Raw genomic sequence first — 22,892 nt, 5'->3', positions numbered from 1 at the left:
AATGTAGCAGGGCAAAAAAAAAAAAGAAAAAATTCTGATCTATTAAACAAAACCTAAGCAAGAGGACTAGAATAAGCTGAATTGAATATCAAAGAAAATCTAGACAACAAAGTCATGCAGCAAGAAAATCCTAGGAAAAAAAAGTGAAAACAATCTCCAGAATAAACTAATTAAGGTAATTAAATGTCTAGATGCCAGCAAAAAATAACGAATCATATTAGGAAAATTGAAGATATGGCCCATTCAAAGGAACAAACCATCAATTCAAATGAGATACAGGAGTTGGAACAATTAATTCAGAATGTTTGAATAGACATGGAAAACCTCATCAAAAATTAAATCAATGAATTGAGGCAGCATATAAAGAAGACAAGGAATGAACAAAAAGAAGAAATCAAAAGTCTGAAAAAAATCACAGAATTTATGGGAATGAAAGGCACAGTAGAAGAGATGAAAAACAAAGAGTGGAAACCTACAATGTCAGATTTCAAGAGGCAGAAGATAGGATTAGTGAACTGGAAGATGGGACATCTGAAATCCTACATGTAAAAGAAAATATAGGGGAAAAAATGGAAAAATATGAGCAGGGACTCAGGAAATTGAATGACAACGTGAAGCACATGAATATACGTGTTGTGGGTGTCCCAGAAGAAGAACAGAAGGGAAAAGGAGGAGACAAACTAATGGAGGAAATTATCACTGAAAATTTCCCAACTCTTATGAAAGATGTAAAATTAGAGATCCAAGAAGTGCAGAGTACCTGAAATAGAATATATCCAAATAGATGTACTCCAAGACACTAATCAGAATGTCAGATGCCAAAGAGAAAGAATCTTGAAAGCAGCAAGAGAAAAACCATCCATCACATACAAGGGAAGCCCAATAAGACTATGCATAGATTTCTAAGCAGAAACCATGGAGGCAAGAAGACAGTGGGATGATATATTTAAATAACTAAGAGAGAAAAACTGCCAACCAAGAATTCCAGCAAAACTGTCCTACAAAAATGAGGGGGAAATTAAAACATTTGCAGGCAAAAAATTACTGAGAGAATTTGTGACCAAGAGACCAGCTCTGCAAGAAATACTAAAGGGAAAACTAGAGACAGAGAAGAAAAGACAGGAGAGAGAGGTGTGAAGAATATAGAAATGAAGACTATCAGTAAAAGTAAAAAGAAGAAAAATTTGATATGACATATAAAATCCAAAAGGCAAAATGGTAGAAGAAAGTACTGCTCATAAAGTAATAATACTAAATGTTAATGAATTAAACTCCATTTAACTTAAAAAAGACATAGACTGGCACAATGGATTAAAAAACAGGATCCATCTACATGCTGTCTACAGGAAATGCATCTTAGACCCAAGGATAAACATAGGTTGAAAGTGAAAGGTTTGGAAAAGATATTCCATGTAAATAAAAATCAGAAAAGAGCAGGAGTAGCTATACTAGTATCCAACAAATTAGACTTCAAATATAAAACAGTTAAAAGAGACAAAGAAGGACACAGTGTATTAATAAAAGGAACAATTGAACAAGAAGACATAACAATCATAAATACTTATGCACCAAGCCAGAATGCTCCAAAATACACGAGGAAAACACTGAAAAGAGAAATAGACACATCTACCATAATAGTTGGAGACTTCCATTCCCCACTCTCATCAATGGACAGAACATCTAGACAGAGGATCAATCAAGAAACAGAATTTGAATAATACAATAAAAGAGCTAGACTTAACAGACATTTACAGAACATTACATCCCACCACAGCAGGATGCACCTTTTTCTCAAGTGCTCATGGATCATTCTCAAGGATAGATCATATACTGGGTCACAAAGCAAGTATCAATGAATTTAAAAACACTGTAATCATACAAAACACTTTCTGAGATCATAAAGGAATGAAGCTAGAAATCAATAATAGGCAGAGGGCCAGAAAGTTCACAAATATATGGATGTTCAACAATAGACTCTTAAACAACCAGTGGGTCAAGGAAGAAATTACAAGAAAAATCAGTAAATATTTCAAGTCAAATGAAAATGAAAACACAACATAACAAAATTTATGGAATGCAGCAAAAGCACTGCTAAGAAGGAAATAAAACGTTTGATATGTTTTGATGCTTATATCAAAAACAAAGAAAGAGTAAAAAACAGGAATTAACTGTCCATTTGGAAGAACTGGAGAAAGAACAGCAAACTAACCCCAAAACAAGCAAAAGCAAAAAAATAACAAAGATTAGAGCAGAAATAAATGAAATTGAGAACATGTAAACAATTGAGAAAACCAGCAAAACCTGCAATTGGTTCTAGGAGAAAATCAATAAGATTGATAGACCTGTAGTGAGGCTGCCAATAAGAAGAAGAGAGAGGATGGAAGTAAATAAAAAAAAAAAAAAAAAAGTAAATCAGAAATGGAAGAGAAGACACAACCACTGACCCCACAGAAGTAAAGGAAGTAATGAGCAGATACTATGAACAACTTTATGCTAATAAACTCGACAATGTAGACGAAATGGACAACATTCTAGAAAGGCATGAACAACCAACATTGACTCAAGAAGAAATACACGACCTCAATAAACCAATCACAAGTAAAGAAATTGAATCAGCCATTAAGAAGCTCCCCCCCAAAAAAACCCAGGACCAGATGGCTTCACATGTGAATTCTACCAAACATTCAAGAAAGAATTAGTACCAATCCTGCTCAAACTCTTCAAAAAAATTGAAGAAGAGGGAAAGCTACCTAACTCATTCTACAAAACCAACATCACCCTCATACCAAAGCCAGGCAAAGATATTACAAAAAAAGCAAACTACAGACCAATCTCTCTAATGAATAGAGATGCAGAAATCCTCAGCAAAATTCTACCAAATCAAATCCAGCAGCACATTAAAGGTACTACACACCATGACCAAGTAGGATTCATCCCAGGTATGCAAGGATGTTTCAACATGAGAAAATCAATGAACATAATACACCATATCAACAAATCAAAGCAGAACAACCACATGATCATCTCAATTGATGCAGAAAAGGCATTTGACAAAATTCAACATTCTTTCTTGTTGAAAACACTTCAAAGGAATAGGAATAGAAGGGAACCTTCTCAACATAATAAAGGGAATATATGAAAAACCCACATCTAACATCATCCTCAATGGAGAAAAACTGAAAACTTTCCCGCTAAGATCAGAAACAAGACAAGGATATCCACTATCACCATTGTTATTCAACATTGTTTTGGAAATTCTAGACAGAGTAATTAGATAAGAAAAAGAAATAAAGGCATCAAGATTGGAAAGAGGAAGTAAAACTCTGTTTGCAGACAGTATGATACTATATGTCAACCCCCCCCCCCCCCAAAATCCACAGCAAAACTACCAGAGCTAATAAATGAGTACAGCAAAGTGGCAGGTTACAAGATCAACACTCAAAAATATGTAGTGTTTCTATACACTAATAATGAACAATCTGAGGGGGAATCAAGAAAAAAATTTCAGTTGCAATTGCAACCGAAAGAACAAAATCTTTAGGAATAAATTTAACTAAAGATACAAAAGACCCATGCAAAAAAAACTACAAGAAATTGTCAAAAGAAACCACAGAAGACCTAAATAAATGGAAGGGCATACTGTGTTCTTGGATTGGAAGACTAAATATCATTAAGATGTTAATTCTACGTAAATTGATTTACAGATTCAATGCAATACCAATTAAAATCCTAAAAACTTACTTTTCAGAAACAGAAATACAATAACCAAATTTATCTGGAGGGACGGGGTACCCTGAATGGCTAAAAATATCCTGAAAGAGAAAAATGTAGTTGGAGGCCTCACGCTACCTGACTTTAAGGAGTATTACAAAGCTACAGTGGTCAAAACAGCATGGTACAGGCATAAAGATAGCTATACTGACTAATGGAATTGAATAGAGCATTTAGATATAGACCCTGTCATCCATGGACAATTGATCTTTGATAAGGCAGTCAAGCCAACTCACCTAGGATAGAACAGTCTCTTCAATAAATGGTGCCTAGAGAACTGGATATCCACATGCAAAAGAATGAAGGAGGATCCCTATCTCACACCCTATACAAATATTAACTCAAAATGGATCAAAAACCTAAACATTAGGTCTAAGACCATAAAACTTTTAGAAGAACATGCAGAGAAATACCTTATCAATCTTATAACAGGAGGCAGTTTCCTAGACCTTACACCCAAAGTACCAGCATTGACGAAAGAAAGAAAGAAATGGGAACTCCTCAAAATTAAACACTTTTGCACATCAAAGAACTTCGTCAAGAAAGTAAAAGGACAGCTTACACAATGGGAGACAGTATTTGGAAACGATATATCAGATAAAGGTCTAGTATCCAGAATATATAAAGAGATTGTTCAACTCAACAACAAAAGACAGACAACCCAATTACAAAATGGGCAAAAGACTTGAAGACACTTCTCAGAAAAGGAAATACAAATGGCCAAAAGGTACATGAAAAAATGCTCGACTTCCCTGGCTATTAGGGGAATGCAAATCAAAATCACAATGAGATATCATCTCACACCCACCAGAACAGCCATTATCAATAAAACAGAAAACAACAAGTGCTGGAGTGGATGTGGAGAAAGAGGCACACTTATCCATTCTTGGTGGGAATGTCAAATGGTACAACCACTATGGAAGGCAGTTTGGCAGTCCCTCAGGAAGCTAAGTACAGAATTGACATATGACCCAGCACTACCATTGCTAGGTATCTACTCAGAGGACATGAGGGCAAAGACACAAATGAACATTTGCACACCAATGTTGATAGCAGCATTATTTACAATTGCCAAGAGACAGATACAGCCCAAATGTCCATCAACAGATGAGTGGCTAAACAAGCTGTGGTATATGCATACGATGGAATATTATGCAGCTCTAAGACAATAGTTATGAAGTATGTAACAATATGGATGGATTTAAGGACATGATGCTGAGTGAGATTAGCCAGAAACAAAAGGACAAATACTGTATGGTCTCACTGAAATGAACTAATATTAATGAATGAACTTGGATAATTTCAGTTGCAGAGACCATCACAAGATAGAAATAGGGTAGATATTGGGTAATTAGAACTGAAGGGATTCAGATTGTGCAACAGGACTGATTGTAAAAATTCAGAAATGGATAGCACAATACTACCTAACTGTAATATAATAATGTTAGAACACTGAATGAAGCTGAATGTAAGAATGATAGAGGGAGGAGGTCTGGGGGCACAAATGAAATCAGAAGGAAAGACAGACTATAAAAAGTGAGATGGTGATGACTTCCGGAGAAGATGGCGGCTTAGTAAGACGCGCGGGTCTTAGTTCCTCCTCCAGAAAAGCAACTACAGAAACAGAAACAATACGAAACAACTCCCGGAGCCACGACAGAGACCAAAAAGACAGCGTACCCCATTCTGGAACAGCTGAACGGGCAGGGAGAATCCGCTGCAGTGAGATACCCGAGGGGTGCGCGTTTTCCCAGCCGGGGCGGCTGGCGACCGGGGTCCCTTCCACACACGTGGCTGCCCGGTCCGACTGGGAACGTTGGATAGCGGGGCCCTCCCGCCACGCTTGGTGTCTCGGGCCAGCTGGGCAATTTGGACCGGCACTTCCCCAAGCCGCGGCGGCCGGCGACCCCCCTCCACACGCGCGGTTTCCCGGGCCGACAGTGAGATTCGGAACCCGCAGACAGACGAGTGCCACGAGCGCCACCTACTGGGCAGGAAAAGAAAAACAGAGCCCAGAGATTTCACAGAAAAACCTTTCAACCAGCTGGGTCCCACACCCAGGGAAATCTGATCAAATGCCCAGACACCAGCAAAAAATAATGGATGACGCTTGGAAAATTGAAGATATGGCCCAGTCAAAGGAACAAACCAATAGTTCAAATGAGATACAGGAGCTGAGACAACTAATGCTGAATATACGAACAGAAATGGAAAAACTCTTCAAAAACCAAATCAATAAATTGAGGGAGGACATGAAGAAGACATGGGCTGAACAAAAAGAAGAAATAGAAAATCTGAAAAAAACAAATCACAGAACTTATGGGAGTGAAGGACAAAGAAGAAAAAATGGAAAAAACAATGGATACCTACGATGGTAGATCTAAAGAGACAGAAGCTACAATTAGTGAACTGGAGGATGGAACATCTGAATTCCAAAAAGAAACAGAAACTATAGGGAAAAGAATGGAAAAACTTGAGCAGGGGATCAGGGAACTGAATGACAATATGAAGCGCACAAATATACGTGTTGTGGGTGTCCCAGAAGGAGAAGAGAAGGGAAAAGGAGGAGAAAAACTAATGGAAGAAATTATCACTGAAAATTTCCCAACTCTTATGAAAGACCTAAATTTACAGATCCAAGAAGTGCAGCGCACCCCAAAGAGAATAGACTCAAATAGGCGTTCTCCAAGACACTTACTAGTTAGAATGTCAGAGATCAAAGAGAAAGAGAGGATCTTGAAAGCAGCAAGAGAAAAACAATCTGTCACATACAAGGGAAACCCAATAAGACGATGTGTAGATTTCTCAGCAGAAACCATGGAAGCTAGAAGACAGTGGGATGATATATTTAAATTACTAAAAGAGAAAAACTGCCAACCAAGACTTCTATATCCAGCAAAATTGTCCTTCAAAAATGAAGGAGAAATTAAAACATTTATAGACAAAAAGTCACTGAGAGAATTTGTGACCAAGAGACCAGCTCTGCAAGAAATACTAAAGGGAGCACTAGAGTCAGATACGAAAAGACAGAAGAGAGAGATATGGAGTAAAGTGTAGAAAGAAGGAAAATCAGATATGATATATATAATACAAAAGCCAAAATGGTAGAGGAAAATATTATCCAAACAGTAATAACACTAAAAGGTAATGGACTGAATTTCCCAATCAAAAGACATAGACTGGCAGAATGGATTACGACCCAGCAATACCACTGCTAGGTATCTACTCAAAGGACTTAAGGGCAAAGACACAGACGGACATTTGCACACCAGTGTTTATAGCAGCATTATCTACAATTGCAAAGAGATGGAAACAGCCAAAACGTCCATCAACAGACGAGTGGCTAAACAAACTGTGGCGTATACCTACGATGGAATATTATGCAGCTTTAAGACAGACTAAACTTATGAAGCATGTAATAACATGGATGGACCTAGAGAACATTATGCTGAGTGAGTCTAGCCAAAAACTAAAGGACAAATACTGTATGGTCCCACTGATGTGAGCCGACATTCGAGAATCAGCTTGGAATATATCATTGGTAACAGAGACCAGCAGGAGTTAGAAACAGGGTAAGATAATGGGTAATTGGAGCTGAAGGCATACAGGCTGTGCAACAGGACTAGATACAAAAACTCAAAAATGGACAGCACAATAATACCTAAGTGTAAGGTAACTATCTTGGAACACTGAATGAAGCTGCACCTGAAATATAGTTTTTTGTTTGTTTGTTTGTATCTTTTGTTTTTGTTTTTTTTCTTTTTCCTTTTTATATATATATATATTTTTTATTAGTATTATTATTTTGATTCTCTTCTCTATATTAACATTCTATATTTTTTTCTGTTGTTTTGCTAGTTCTTTTCCTAAATTGATGCAAATGTACTAAGAAATGATGATCATACATCTATGTGATGATACTAAGAATTACTGAGTGCATGTGTAGAATGGAATGATTTCTAAATGTGTTAATTTCTTTTCTTTTTTTTGATTAATAAAAAAAATTTTTAAAAAAAGTGAGATGGTATAATCTAGGAATGCCTAGACTGTATAATGATAGGGACTAAATGTACAAATTTTAAAATGCTTTGCATGAAGAAAAACAAAGGAATGTCAATAATGCAGGGTGCTGAAAATAATGGTAATCAATATTTTAAAACTTTAACTTATGTGTGAGACTAAAGCAAAAAATATTTATTTGGTAAAAAATTTATATTTTGATTAGTGCATTTCCTAATATAACTTTTGTGGACAGCTTAATAGAGCACCATAATTACATGGAACCTTGAGTAAGACATGACATTTTGTAGGGTTTGTCCAGAGTGATGCCTCGATAAATCCCAGAAGGATTTGAACAGTAAATAAAAAAGTATTTGCAAAATCCTCTCAGAGGAATCGTGAGAAAGAGGGAAAATTCAACTTCCCTAAGTGGAGAATTCTTGATATTCACACAGGCAGTGGGGACAGTCAAAGCAATAGGCTGAGTCTCCAACCTTGGGGTTTGTTCATATGAAACTTAATCCCACAAAGGATAAGCTAAACCTACTTAAAATTAGGCCTAAGAGTCATCCCCAAGAGAACCTCTTTTGTTGCTCAGATGTGGCCTCTATCTCTCAGCCAACACAACAAATAAACTTATTGTCCTTCCCGTCTCTACATGGGACATGACTCCCAGGGGTGTGGACCTTCCTGGCAACATGGGAGAGAAATCCTAGAATGAGCTGGGACTCAGAACCAAGGGATTGAGAAAACCTTCTCAACCAAAAGGGGAAGAGAGAAATGAGACAAAATATAGTGTCAGTGGCTGAGAGGTTATCCTGGAGGTTATTCTTATGCATTAAATAGATATCATCTTTTTATTTAAGGTGTAAGAGAGGCTGGAGGGAACTGTCTGAAAATGCAGAGCTGTGCGCCAGTAGCCATGTTTCTTGAAGATGACTGTATAATAATATAGCTTTTGCAATTTGACTGTATAATTTTGAAAACTCTGTATCTGATTCTTCTTTTATCTACCTTATGGACAGATGAGTTAAACATATGGATTAAAAATAAATAAATAATAGGGGGAAAAATGTTAAAATAAATTTAGTAGATTGAAATGCTAGTGATCAATGAAAGGGAGGGGTAAGGAGTACGGTATGTATGAACTTTTTTACTGTTTTCTCTTTATTTCTGTTTCTGCATTGATGCAAATGTTCTAAGAAATGATCATGATGATGAATACACAACTATGTGATGAAAAAAAGAATGTTCATATTGTATGTTGATTGGTTTTATTAATGAAAATTAAAAAAAAGTTTTGCCTAAGGTCATCTCTGTATGTCCCAAAGAAGAAAAAAACAAATGAATAGATTTCTTCTTTTCCCTGTATTTCACAGCTCCATGGGAATCTGGTCTGTTGTTAGGTATTATTTTTAGCTACAATATGGGTATCATCATCATTCATGACATCTCTTTTTTTTCTATTAAGAAATAAACTTCAAGTTTCAAAAACTTACAAGCAAACATCCTTGTTTTAAAAAAAAATTTGCATTCTAGACACAGAGGCAATATTTACATAAAGGAAACAGTACATTACAATTCAAAATAGCATACAATGTAATGCCAAAATAAGTGAAGCAGTTGACAACTGCTACAGAAGCTTAAAATGTACAAGTAGGCAGAAGAAGTGCTATTAACAAAGGTATGGAAACCAAAGGAACAGAAATATGTGTAGAACATGAGAAAACCAGGCCAGCTGTACTAAAGAGCCCTGCTGGGAGATTTGCTCCCAAATGATAAAGACCTATGAGTAACACTCTCAAAGTTTGGCCTTACTCCTAGAAGCAATAGACTTCGTTTTTTGTGAAAGAGTAACAGAATTTCAGAAAGATTAATCTGGCAGAAGTATGCAGAAAAGTTAAAGGACAGAGAGAAATGAGGTAGGGAAGAGAAAGCAATGCTACTTCATTAATCCACCTATAAAAAGATCAAGACCCACAGTATGGTTAAAGCCATAAGAATGGAGAGAAAATATGCAGCAAACATTTCAAAAGACTGGCAATGAGAAAAAAGAATTGAGGTTAAAATTGTTTCAGCCACAATGATTCAAAGTATCAACATTTAATTTGACTCAGCAATTTAAGGACCATGAGAAATTCCTATTTTACTCATGGAAAATGTTTATAATTGTTCCAGCCAGAGGATTCATTTAAGGTAAAGTTCTTAAACTATAAGGTAACTTTTTAGGATTCAACATTCTTATCTCAGTTCAGGCATGATAGTGAATTCAGGCTTCATACTTCATTCCAGTGACCAGCAAGGATTTCTCATGAATTTGTATGCCAAATTTCTCAGTTGATAGCATCAAAATGCTTTGTGATAATATTCAGTTTTAAAAATCAGAAGTAAACTTTAAAGTGTTGAATAAAGGCTCCAGTTTTCTCTGCTCAGACATTATATTTAGTTAAAAAATTAAGGTTATACTTTAATTTTAAAATCCCTAATGGATTTAAAATTAATAATATCAAATTTCTAACTTTTTATCTGGAAAAAAGAGTGCGAGGATGTGAAGCACATTACCTGAGTTACCAAAGATACAGTTTACAAGTACACCTCAAAGCGTTTGGTGTTTTAGCATGATTAATATATTAGTTCCACAAGGATATTAAGGTTTCTAGTTTAGGTAATATGTGAAACAGACTATTAACAAAGATCAACTGAAATCTGAATAGGAAAAGATTTGAAGGAAAATGATAATTCAATTGTATAAGATATGTTAAATTTGCAGTGAGCTAAGAGTATTCAGTTGAAGTGGAAGAAACTGACATTTATTAAATAGGTACTAAGAGAAAAAGTCTTTACATACATTTTCTTTTTCTTTTCTTTTTTTGGCCGGGGCAGGCACTGGGAGTCAAACCTGGGTCTCTGGCACAGCAGGCAAGAATTCTACCACTGAGCTACCATCGCACCGCCCCATACATTTTCATTTTTAATCATTGCAACCTCCTTATGAAGTAGATGGCCTTGTTTCCATTCTACAGATGTGAAAACTGAGACTCCCATAATTGGAAAGTGATAGCTCTTGATCTCATCCTGGAGTATAACACAGTTAGAATGGGATTTTTTTATTCCCCTGAAGAAATGAGAATGTTGTCGATATATATTAGTGAATATATATTGTGGTGAATATATAACTATATGATTATAGCAAGAGCTACTGAATGTACACTTTGGATGGATCATATGGTATGTAATAAAACTATTAAAAAAAAGAAACAGAATGGATCAGAAAAACAAAAGTTAAGGGGCTGAAGATAAAGGTGGTACTTGCAACTGTAAGAAAAGATAAGACTGTTTGGCACAGGAAACAGGGCAGAGCAGAATCCTGGGGAACACCAAGTTCTCCTCTAGACCTACAAGTTGTTTTCTGTGACATCAGTCATGAAAGAAATGGTAAACTCACTGAAAGAGTAAAACATATTCACAGGACAATGCATAGCATTAGGGATGAAAATACCAGATTAAGAAATATTTTCAAACACTAAACTGTAAGAACAAAAGGAGAAAAATAATATGGGGAGAAAAACAGACTTACTGTAGGATCTTGTGTCTCTCTGAGTTTGTGTGTAAAGGATAACAATTTCTCCAAAGCTTTCTGAGGTGTATTTGGGACCTATTTCATGATGGAATTGAGGAAAAACAAAGAATAAATTAGGTTAACAACCAGAAATTGTAGCTACCCATCAAACAAAATTAGAGTTAAATATTTAGAAAGCCCCTACAAATTTAAAACTCAGACATAGGTGCTTTTTTAATTTCTCAGGAAAAATTTAAGCCCCTGCTTTCTCTTTAAGAATCAAGTAATTAAAACCAAACCACCCTTCACCATATGTAATTCCATTACCAATATAAAACAGAAAGAAAACTTAAGCTCAATTAAAAACTGACATGTAGTGCACTCATAAAAAACTTTTCATATGTTATTGTCATTTCATATTTTGTTAACTTCAGCATGATTTTTAAAAGTGTAACTTAGGCATTTTCTTATTAAAACCAAACTCCTTTATTTCATGGTAATTTTACATATGCGTTCACTCAGTGACATAAGGAATCCATTTAGAAAGAATGGATGCTCAAGCTGTCCATTTATTAAAGGACTTTTAAAACACATACTCAATTCACATGATCAACATATGAACTAACTTTGAGGAACAGGTACCCAAATAACACACAATTGACTATTTTTACCATATTAATTAAATATTTAATTTAATTGTGCTAGGCCAAATTTTAACTTAAACTATAACAAAATCAAAATTTTAATTTAAATATCAGAAAGAGATAGCAGAACAATGACTATTATAATGTCCCCATTTCAAAAAAATTCTACCACTCTTTAATCATTTAAATAATTGGAATTTCAAACATTCTAAACCCTTTTCAATACCTGCATTATATCATTTATTTTTTAAATCAGTTCTTCATTTTCAGATGAAGAAACTATGGCTGAGTAATATATTCAAGATCCGGAAGCTGATAAGTAGCGGAGTTGGTGTTTAGATCCAAGTGGTTTTCCTCTAAAACCTACACCCTTTTCCAAAACCATGCTCGCAAGATTTAAAATTAATCAGTTCATTCAGGTATTTCAAAGGCAATAATGGCATTTACATACAAAATTAATTATTAGTGATCTAGACCAGTGTTGTCCAATAGCACTTTTTGATGATGGAAATATTAGATTTCTATAGTGTACAATGTAGTAGTCACCTCATGTGGCTACTAAACATTTTAAATGTGACTTAGACACTCAATTTTTAAATTTTATTTAAGTGCCTGGTGCACTGAGAAGAGTAGATCTAGAACTCCCAAAAGTGCCAAGCAATGCTTGGTTAATGCTGCTGTTGAAATAAAGGATCAAAGAATCACTACAAGCCACCAGACAAACTAAGCAGGTAAGTACAGGATATATTATAGTCCTGAGGGGACCAGGACTACCTAGTACTTTCTAAAAAATCTAAGGAACTTAAATATGTCCAGCCTCTCTTTACAGAAGGAACTTAAAACAATCACCTTTGACTGATTATATAAGGAAAGGAATCCAGAACTGCCTCCCTATGGCAGAAAAAGAAGGGAAGTGCTACAACAGTGGTTCTCAAAGAGTGGTCCCTAGATCAGCAGTATCACCTGAGAGATTGTTAGAAATGCACATTCTTTTGTACCACCCAGATCTTAAAACTCTGGACTTAAAACTCTTGAGACTACAGGTCTCCAGCATGGCAGGCGAGAATTCTGCCACTGAGCCACCACTGCACTGTCATATTATAAAATATATACATATTTCAAGTTATGTTATATTTTGTGGTTATATACTAAAATATTTTTGGGTTTTGGATAATATGGTGTTTCAGATTGATTTTAAAGAATCTTGATGAGAGAGAAGTGGGAAAGGATTAAGATGAAACAATATTGGCCATTATGCCAGTTTGAAACTGTTGTGTACCCCAGAAAAGCCAAGTTCTGATCCTTCTGATCCAATATAGTGGTTGGGATCTTTTGTATTAAGTTGTTTCCATGGAGATGTGACTCACCCAATTGTGGGTGTGTCCTGTTGATTAGGTGTTCTCCATACAGATGTGTCTCCCTTCAAGGTGGGTCATTTGCTGGAGTCCTTTAAGAGGGAACCATTTTGGAAAAACTTCAGAACCAACACAGAGAGAGAGATGCAGAAAGAAAATGCCTCTGGGGAAGCTTTTTGAAGCCAAAGCCAAAAGACAGGCAGATGTCACCATGCATCTTTCCAGCTGACAGAGAAACCCTTTACCAGATTGGCTTTCCTTGAGTCAAGGTATCTTTCTCTGGATATATTACTTTAGACATTTTCATGGCCTTAGAAATGTAACCTTGTATTTAAAAAATTCCCTTTATAAAACCTGAAAAAACAAACAAACAAACTCTTGAGACTGAAAACTTTGGAGATGGGATTAAATAATCTGTGTTTGACCAAGGTCTCCAGGTGATTCTGAAAAATGTTAACATTTGAAACCACAGATGTACAACATTACATGAGGGAGTAAACAGAGATAAAAATGCAAAATTTCCAACTCTGCTCCAGCCTGTGTCAGAGTACCCTAGAAAGAGAGAGCAGCTGAAGAAAATGTATTAAGCTGGCCTCACTCTTACCATTTCCTTAATCACTTGAATTTCTTCACTCTTGACAAGGGGTTTCATGTAATGGAAAAAGAACATGGTTAAGAATTCTGGTCCCAGCCACTGCTGTGTAGTACTTCCAATAACAGGGGGCTCAGCCAAGGCAATGATTCTGAAGGAAGGGTGAACAGGAAAAATAGATCTGGAAAGGGGAAATGAGAAAACATGATTATTCAGGTTAGAAATTAAGTCATTGTAGTTAAAGCCTGATACACAGGCAATGATAACCTGTGTTATCATCTTGCTAATCTAGTCAAAATTATTATCCAAATGACAAGCTTCGAAAAATTCAGGAAATTCTAAGAACCTAACATTAAAACAAAAAAAAAAGGATCACTTACTGCTAGCATATGTTAGTACCATATCCAATGATGACATTCCATCCCTCACATAAACCACTGCTTATTTAGTATGTTGTCACACGTACACTACATTTTCTTGAGTCCTTAGAAATAAAATGTCACCCAGTTCATATTCATTACAAGGATTCCCTTTATTTGTTGAAAATCACCTCAAAATCTCCTGTCTTGCAAGGAGCTCATTCTATGTTAATTACAAAAACTGAGAAGTATGATTCAGGGTGAGGAGAATTTTTAACAGCTAAGGGGTTAGATTAAATATAAATTTTAGATTGGCAATAAGAATATTTAAATTTTAAAAAGGAAGAGAAAACGGAACCTTTACTTAATTCATTCTTCTGTCATTTTTATATGGTACATAAGATTTTTAAGTGACCTCTTATAGAAATCTCTGTTAGGGAAGCAGAGGAAGCCTAAAAATATTCTAGGACACACAGAGACATAAAGCAAGGTTTCCCATGGTTAGTGAAATGACTTGAGCTGTTTTCAGAAGAAAGATGAGAGACCCCTTATTACAATTTAATCATATGGGTGATATTGTCAGTTTTTATTAGTTCAAAGACCCAGCAGAAATATACTTTTGGAGGGTAATATATAGGCTTTGGCGAAGATAAAAAAGGGATAAATCTCAAATATCTGCCAAGACCTTTAGAGAAACAAATATACAGGTAAATAACTGGAATTTCTCAAAAATTGGACTATCCATCACCATTAATGATTATAACAGAACACAATAATTAAGTGATTAGGCAGCTGGAATACCAAAAGGACACTAGAGAAGACAATCAGACAACAGAAAATTTCAGATACGAAAAGTCCTATAAATACAGTAGGGAGGGTCCACCTAGTTCTTAACAAAATGATCTGTAATTTTAGAGGACATACCATAATTTGTAAGGTAGGAGAAAGTAATTTTCAGAAATAATCATACAAGGGCTTGGACGAATTGATCAAAGCTATCAATATGATTTCATTTCTCAAGGTGGGGGAAAAAGACATATTTTACAGATGTTGAAGCAGGCAGAGGGAGATATCACTCAAAAAAAGGTGTTCTAGGGCAGTACAACAGGTGGCTCAGTAGCAAGAATTCTCGCCTGCTGAGCTGGAGACCCAAGTTTGATTCTCGGAGCATGCCCATGCAAAAGGGGGGGAAAAAGGTGCTCTAAGAGAAAAAGGAAGGATAACAATATGGATAGGGTCTGGAAGTGTTGAGGAAAGCCTGGTCATGCAAGATTTTAAGTAACTAAGTAGTCATATAACAGAAACCAGACACAGAAAATCCTGTGCTCTGAAAGCTAAAGGATGGTGGTCGTTCCATTTTCTCTTCTCCTAAGTGGTATGCTATAATCCTAAAAATTTGGCTACAAAGATGCTGATGGATTCATCCCTGAATGTTCTCCCCTACTTGGGACAAAAGATAGAAGAGACAGGGTTTGGTTTAACAGTACAAATTAAAGATACAGGTATAGTTTCTCAGTGAAGAGAGTGAGGGCTATTAAATCAGGGAATAAACACAGTCAAAATCCAAAAGGCAAGCCAAAAGTCCAATTTACATCCTTAAGCCAAAAGATCAAGAAGTGGGTACCACACAATTTTAAAAATGTTTTTGCATGAGGAAGAACAAAGGAATGTCATTATTGCAGGGTACTGAAAACAGATGGTAATTAATATTTTAAAATGTCACCTTCTGTGTGAGACTAAAGCAAAAAATGTTTATTTGTTACAAAATTTATATTTTGACTAGTGCATTTCCTAATATAACTTATGTAGATAGTTTGATTGAACGTCAAAAGTACTTGGAATCTCAGGTAGGACATAAGATTTTGCTGGTTTGTCCAGAGTGATGCCCTGATGAATCCCAGATTGATTCGATCAGTGAGTGGAAAAGTATCTGCAAAGCCCCCTTCGGGGAGTGGTGAGAATGGGGAGAAATTCAACTTCCCCAAGTTGAATTCTTGATATTCTCACAAACAGTGTGGACAACCAAAGCTATAGGCAGAGCCCCCAGTCTTGGGGTTTGTTTATATGAAACTTAACCCCACAAAGGATAGGTCAAGTCTACTTAAAATTTAGGCCTAAGAGTGAACCCCAAGAGAGCCTCTTTCGTTGCTCAGATGTGGCCCTTCTCTCCAGCCAACACAACGAGCAGTCTCACCACCCTCCCCCTGTCTACGTGGGACATGACTCCCAGGGGTGTGGACCTTCCTGGCAATGTGGGACAGAGATCTTGGAATGGGCGGAGACTCAGCATCAAGGGATTGAGGAAAAACCTAGAATGAGCTGAGACTTAGCATCAAGGGATTGAGAAAACCTTCTCGACCAAAAGGGGGAAGAGGGAAATGAGACAAAGTGTCAATGGCTGAGAGATTCCAAACAGAGTAGAGAGGTTATCCTGGAGGTTATTCTTATGCATCAAGTAGATATCATCTTGTTATTCAAGATGTAATGGAGAGGCTGGAGGGAACTGCCTGAAAATGTAGAGCTGTATTCCAGTAGCCATGTTTCTTGATGATGATTGTATAATGATATAGCTTTCACAATGTGACTGTGTGATTGTGAAAACCTTGTGTCTGATGCTCCTTTTATTTACCATGTCAACAGATGAGTAGAATACATGGAATAAAAATAAATAATAGGGGGAACAAATGTTAAAATAAATTTAGTTTGAAATGCTAGTGATCAATGAAAGCGAGGGGTAAGGGGTATGGTACGTAAAATTTTTTTTTTCTGTTTTTGTTTTATTTTTCCGTTGTCTTTTTATGTCTTTTTCTGAATTGATGCAAATGTGTGGGAAATGATCATGATGATGAATATGCAACTATGTGATGATATTGTGAATTGCTGAGTGTATGTGTTGGGAATGTTTGTGCTTCTTGTAATTTTTTTTTTAATTAACAAAAAATTGAAAAAAAAAAGAAGTGGGTACCACAACTAAACTGTAAAGTTAGGACTAGAAAAAGAATTGACAGGGAAGCAAGCTAGGTAATTTGAATTTAAATAAAGTAAAGGTCATTGCCTAGGACATATATTGTTGGTGCTTGCTTTTTCATGTAGACTCTAGCAGGGTACCTGAGTAAGCTGGTCAAATTTAAAAGGGGAGTTGTTGAGACAGCTGATATGTTGGGCAGAGAAAGGTACACTGGCTACAAAAACAGCCACCAAAATAGTGAAGAAGAGGATAAGATGGACTATTTTGTTTGCTAGGTTCTCTTAAAAGGCTTCCTTTTACATAAATATTGTAAATATCTAATAATGAAAATCATTAACTGACGATGCTAAGTCCCCCAAGTCTGAAAGTCAGAGCAGTGCCAAATACTTTAGGGTGATGTGATATGCTGGTGGGTAATACAAAGGCCAAAGAACCAATAAATAACAGAATTAGGAAATAAACACTACTAAAATTAAAAATCAAGGTTAATTTTAATCTTACTAGAATTTTAAAACAACAAAAATAAATGAAATAACACCTAAGATAAGGTTTAATTTTAAATAGACATTAGTTCCTAAAGACACTCCAAAGACTGAAAGATCAAAATGATTTTTTAAAAAGATCTTAAAAATAAAAATACTGGGGTCTTTTTGTTTGTGGAGATAAGTGTAAGTTTTAGAGAGCAAAATAATTTCTAATGCTTTCCAGTAATAAAAAGGAATGAACTATTGTTACATATTCAACATGAATAAAAATCATTATGCTGAGTGAAGAGAGCCAGGCAAAAAAAAAAACAGTACATACTGTATACATCAATTTATTAAAAAAAAAAGCTCTAGAAAATAGCTGTATATAGTAGAAAGCAGATCAATGGTACTTGGGATGGAAGAGGAGGGCAAGAAGAGGCAGGAAGGGTGAGAGGAAAGGATTATAATGGAGTTAAAGTATTCATTTGTGACATTTATTTATTATTGTAATTGTGGTGATAGTTTCACAGGTGTATACAAATGACAAAAATTGAAAATGTACAGGTTTTGTATGTCGATTTTTACCTCAATAAAGCGAAAATATTTCAATAAACTCTAATCTTTTAAAGAGAATTTATCGTGTATTTTTGTTGAATTCATACATAAAGGAACTTGAAACCATAAAACAGTTCAGGATTTTTTTATATAAACTAGCTCTGGAAGGTTATATCAAAGAACATTTTCACATGATTTAATTTTTAATTTTTAATTTTTTTTTACATGGGCAGGTACTGGGAAATGAACCTGGGTCTCCAGCATGGCAGGCGAGAATTCTGCCTCTGAGTCACTGTAGCACCTCCCTACGTGATTTACTTTTGCCACTCTGTTCTGATGTGATGATACCCAAGTCACCTAGATGAATGACAGTCAGAGTGCACACTAGTATTTTCCACATACTGTGTCCAGTGCAATATTATTGCCTTTGCAGCAATCGACACTGGTTTTGGCCAACATAGCCTAGTACTCTATTTCAGATTTCCTTAGGACTGGGGAGTTGTTGGTGAGGATGACCAGTTTCACTTAGCTTTGCCTGGTCACCCTCAGAGTCTGCTTGTACCCCAGCACATACTTTTCACTTTTCATAGCAAGCTGGAGCCTTGAGATGATGAACTTCAGGACTTTTCTGCCTTCTTCGCAGCTACTATCTTCTTCCCTTAGGTGCGTGACAGCCCCCAACTAAGAGTACCACCAAGATGGCTAGAGGTGAAAAAGCTCAGGATTATTTTTGAAAATCAGAATTGTGGAAGGCTCTTTGTTTTGAGAATGAGGCCCAAAGAGGAGTAAAATCTTCAATATCTTGAATGTCATTAAAATTTTACATGGCCTAATTGGCTATCAAAGAAATGCTTAAGTAAGATTCTGGGAAGGTAGGAGAAATCATTCAGATCTGTCTCAAATATGGGTAAGAGTAAAAGGGTCCAGAAGATCTAACTGATCATGGATTGGGCAGAAATGTCCAGTTATGGTTCACCAATGATCACTAATGGCTCAGAGATTGCAAATAGACTGTTTTCAGTGTTCAACTACAACCATAAAAATATTCAATAAAAATGGAGAAACACTGGAAATGAGACAAGGCCACTGATCTTTTTTGCTTCCCTGAGATAACCAGAAGCCCTGTCAGGAACTCACTGTTAGGAATTCACAGGAACTCTCACCCCCTCATCTATGTTCTGGCCAACAGCAGGAAGGCAGGCATTTAGCAGCCTGTAGTATCTGTACTCCCCCTTTCCCTAAAGAAGTTTTTCTCATCAAAGAAGTTGTTCTATTTTTGGTCCTTATTTCCTGTGAGAAATACAGGCTTGCTGCCTGTTGTGTATGGCCATCATGCTATTTCTAACCAAGTCCATGGTTTTCCTGGTATTTTTGAAACACAAGAAGGAAGGTCTAACAGTTCTTAAGCCAACATTTCTTAATCCATTCCTAAGTATATATTAGACATATGATTACCTGGAAAGAAAGTGAAAGCCCACAGAGCCCTCTGGAAATGATCAAGGTACACAAGTTAGTGAAGATTCAGTACACAAAGAAGGTATACAAAAGACAAATAAAATTGCTTAGAAACTGGGTTTCACATTATGATGTTGAACAAACTGGTAGCCCACTGTTAACAGTTATAAATTATGAGACCCTCTGCTATCAGATTTGTCATTAAAAGGTAAAGTGTCCATTTGGCCTGGCATCAAAGTAATCCTAATTGGTATGTTCAAAAAAGGTACAATTGTTAGCTCAGAAGTTTACCTAACAGTAAATTCACAAAATTATGTTTACCTTGAGTTTCCTAGAACTTATCCTAGGATAGGATTAATTCACTCATTCCACCACATTTATTAAGTGGTCTACTATATGCCAGGTATTGCGATGCTTGAAATAAAGAGAAAAAATAGAGAAGCAAAACAAAGGCCTGGCAACATTCAAGTCCCAGGCACCAGCTCTTCTTGAAGCCCAACTGCATCCTTGTCCTTCCTTTGAACATGGGAGATAGCAATAAATTCTCTTTAGCAATGATTTGAATTGTTTTTTTGTAACTTGCAACCAAAAGAGTTCTGACAAACACGCAAATGAAAATTAGATCACAGTTCTTTTTAGTTCTGCTAAAAAACAGACCTGGGATTTAAATTTGCCAAACTGAGTCTAGAGGAAAAGAAACTCAAGTTTGCCTTGGCCTTGGAAACAGTTAGTAGAGTATCAGAGAAGGCATAACAGAAGAGGAAACTCTTAAAGGAGTAGTAGAAGTCTGTTCCTATGCTAATCCTGAGAGCTAAAACTTGAGGTTGGAAAGACAGGCACATGTAGTTGTCGGCCCTGAACACTGAAGGCAATGGAAAGCCACTTAAAAAATAGAGCGATGTGATCAAATTTATGGATAACATATCTTAAGCTTCTAGTCCAGGTGATTGGGAAGTGGTTCCATTCAGTAACTTACAGTGCTCAAAAGGAATAGCAAGTTTGGGGCAATGAGGTCATTTTCTCTGGGACACTTAGGGGGAGACATCGAATAGTCGAGAAGGAGGAGCTTAGGACTGGGAACTGGGTTGGACTTTCTCAGGAATGGTCAGCACACAGATAACAGGAAAAGAAATAAGTGACTGAGAATGACCAAAGAAAAGAGAAGGTTAAGGAGAAAATCTTAGGAGATGCTGGCTTAAACAGTACCCCGAAGTCTTTCCTAACTTCTCAAGGCACAAATAATAGTCCCTTTCTTTTCTGTGTTCCTATGGCATTCTGTACAGACCTCTGGGTCTGTATGGAATTTTAATTACTTATTTACCTATCTGCCTCTTTCATATGTATTACACCACAGAGGGCAGGGACTGTTACATCTTAGAGCCGGTACTCAATAAACATCTAATATGGAGAAAAGAATGGCACAATGCTGTTCATTAATAACAAACATTCATGTATACTCTTCATATCAGTCAAATCCATTTATCAGTCCACAGGTAAGAATCACACAGGTACTATTCTGGGGGCCCAGAGAGTTTGTTCAGGTCACCTCTGGTGAAGGGCAGGAATTTGCATTTTTCAAAAATTCCTTAGTACTGCCATATTTAGAAGTCACTGTCTAGGTGACTAACTTCATGGATTACTGTGAAGATATGAGAGTTCAATAAAATTACCCATCACTTTAGTTGGAACAAAAGCTTTAAAGTCAACTCTCAGGATGCATTACTGTATATTAGTTGTTATTTTGGGAATACTGTTCACCTGGAGGTAGATTTATCTATTTGTACAAGACAACAGAAACTGGTCTTTCTGTTAGGCAGCTGCAACAGTACACTCCTTTCCTCACTCCAAGAAAAATAAAAACTACTTCCTTTTTTTTTTTAATTAGAGAGGTTGTAGGTTATAGAACAATTATGCTTAATATACAGGATTCCCATATATCACCCTATTATTAATACATTGCAATCACTGGTGTGGAACATTTGCTATAATTGATGATAGCACATTTTAATAATTACATTATTAACTAGAGTCTATGGTTTAATTGAGGGTTCACTATATATATACGTATATATATAAATATATATAGTTCCATGGATTTTTTTAAAAATTTATTCTAGTACCATATATATTACCTAAAATTTCCTCTTCAATCACATTCAAATACATAATTCAGTGCTGTTAATTATGTTCACAATGGTGTGCTACCATCACTGCCATCCCCTACCAAAACTTTTCCATTGTCCCAAACAGAAGTGGGATAGTGAAAAAGAGCGCAATCTTAATTGCCCATGGTAGGAAATCAACAGATAAGGCCCAATACTGCAAATATAAAGAAATATTAATATAAAGATGTTATATAGTGATATGGAGGCAAATATCAAACGAAACATCTAAATGTCAAATATATTTAATCAATCAAATATCAAAAGAAAATGGAAATTGTTGAGTGTAGGAAACAGGAGAACGCTAAGAACATATGACAGTTACTGGTGTTTTCCTTGATAAACGATCTGGCCCCTTAAATTTCAAGCATGAATAATATTGCTAAAAAGTCAAACTAAAACAAAAAATAAATGGAGAAAACCATGCATTGCTGTGTTCTCTCTCACTCACTCACTCGCTCGCTTTTCTCTTTCTTCTCAGAGTGGCCTAGGAGATAGGACAGAGCATGGCTTGTCTGATAAGGAAGTACCATGGCAACTCTGAGCACAAACCCTGAACATGATGTGCAGGCCACTCTGCTCCTGAAAGTGTTTTCATTTGTTGAACTGCTTGTGACATTAGGGAGAACTGTGGGACTTTTCATCGAAGTAAGTTATCGTTTCCCAGACTTCCAGCTAGAATTAAAATGCTCCTGTGGTCCTAATGGAAATTGACAGGTAGACATGCCGAGAGCTATTGTCTGATTGCTCTAATTTAGATTCTTCAAAATATAAACTGTTCACTGACAGGTGATTAAAATGCAAATTATGTACAAAAGCTAGGATGTTAAAAACTGAAGGTATGAAATGAGAGAAGTCTTTATAATGTGCCTCCCTAAATACTCAGCCAAACCATTTACTAGGCTGAAGATATTTGATAATGTGTGCTTTAGAAGCATAAACAGCTATATAATCATATGACATTTTTAATAACTTAGAGAGACAGAAATTTAACAATTCTCCTCTA

General features: G+C 36.0%; 1 protein-coding gene and 1 pseudogene across 2 annotated transcripts in view; both read right to left on the bottom strand.

Moving 5' to 3' along the window:
* Window positions 1–22,892, bottom strand: part of VWA8 (von Willebrand factor A domain containing 8) — a 631,595-nt gene that overhangs the window by 372,078 nt on the left and 236,625 nt on the right. For both annotated transcript variants that reach the window (XM_077158362.1, XM_077158361.1), the window contains exons 15-16: window positions 13,933–14,101; window positions 11,348–11,425 (exon numbers count right to left, since the gene is read on the bottom strand). In XM_077158362.1, the coding sequence (XP_077014477.1) occupies window positions 11,348–11,425; window positions 13,933–14,101 (247 nt within the window). The remainder of the gene's footprint in view (window positions 1–11,347; window positions 11,426–13,932; window positions 14,102–22,892) is intronic.
* On the bottom strand, window positions 18,086–22,419 carry LOC143679518 (large ribosomal subunit protein eL30 pseudogene; annotated as a pseudogene).

Source organism: Tamandua tetradactyla, chromosome 4 (genome assembly GCF_023851605.1).
Source record: "Tamandua tetradactyla isolate mTamTet1 chromosome 4, mTamTet1.pri, whole genome shotgun sequence".
Lineage (NCBI taxonomy): Eukaryota > Metazoa > Chordata > Mammalia > Pilosa > Myrmecophagidae > Tamandua > Tamandua tetradactyla.
Note: the sequence above shows the minus strand (reverse complement) of the source record. Positions and strands in the feature narration are given on the sequence as shown.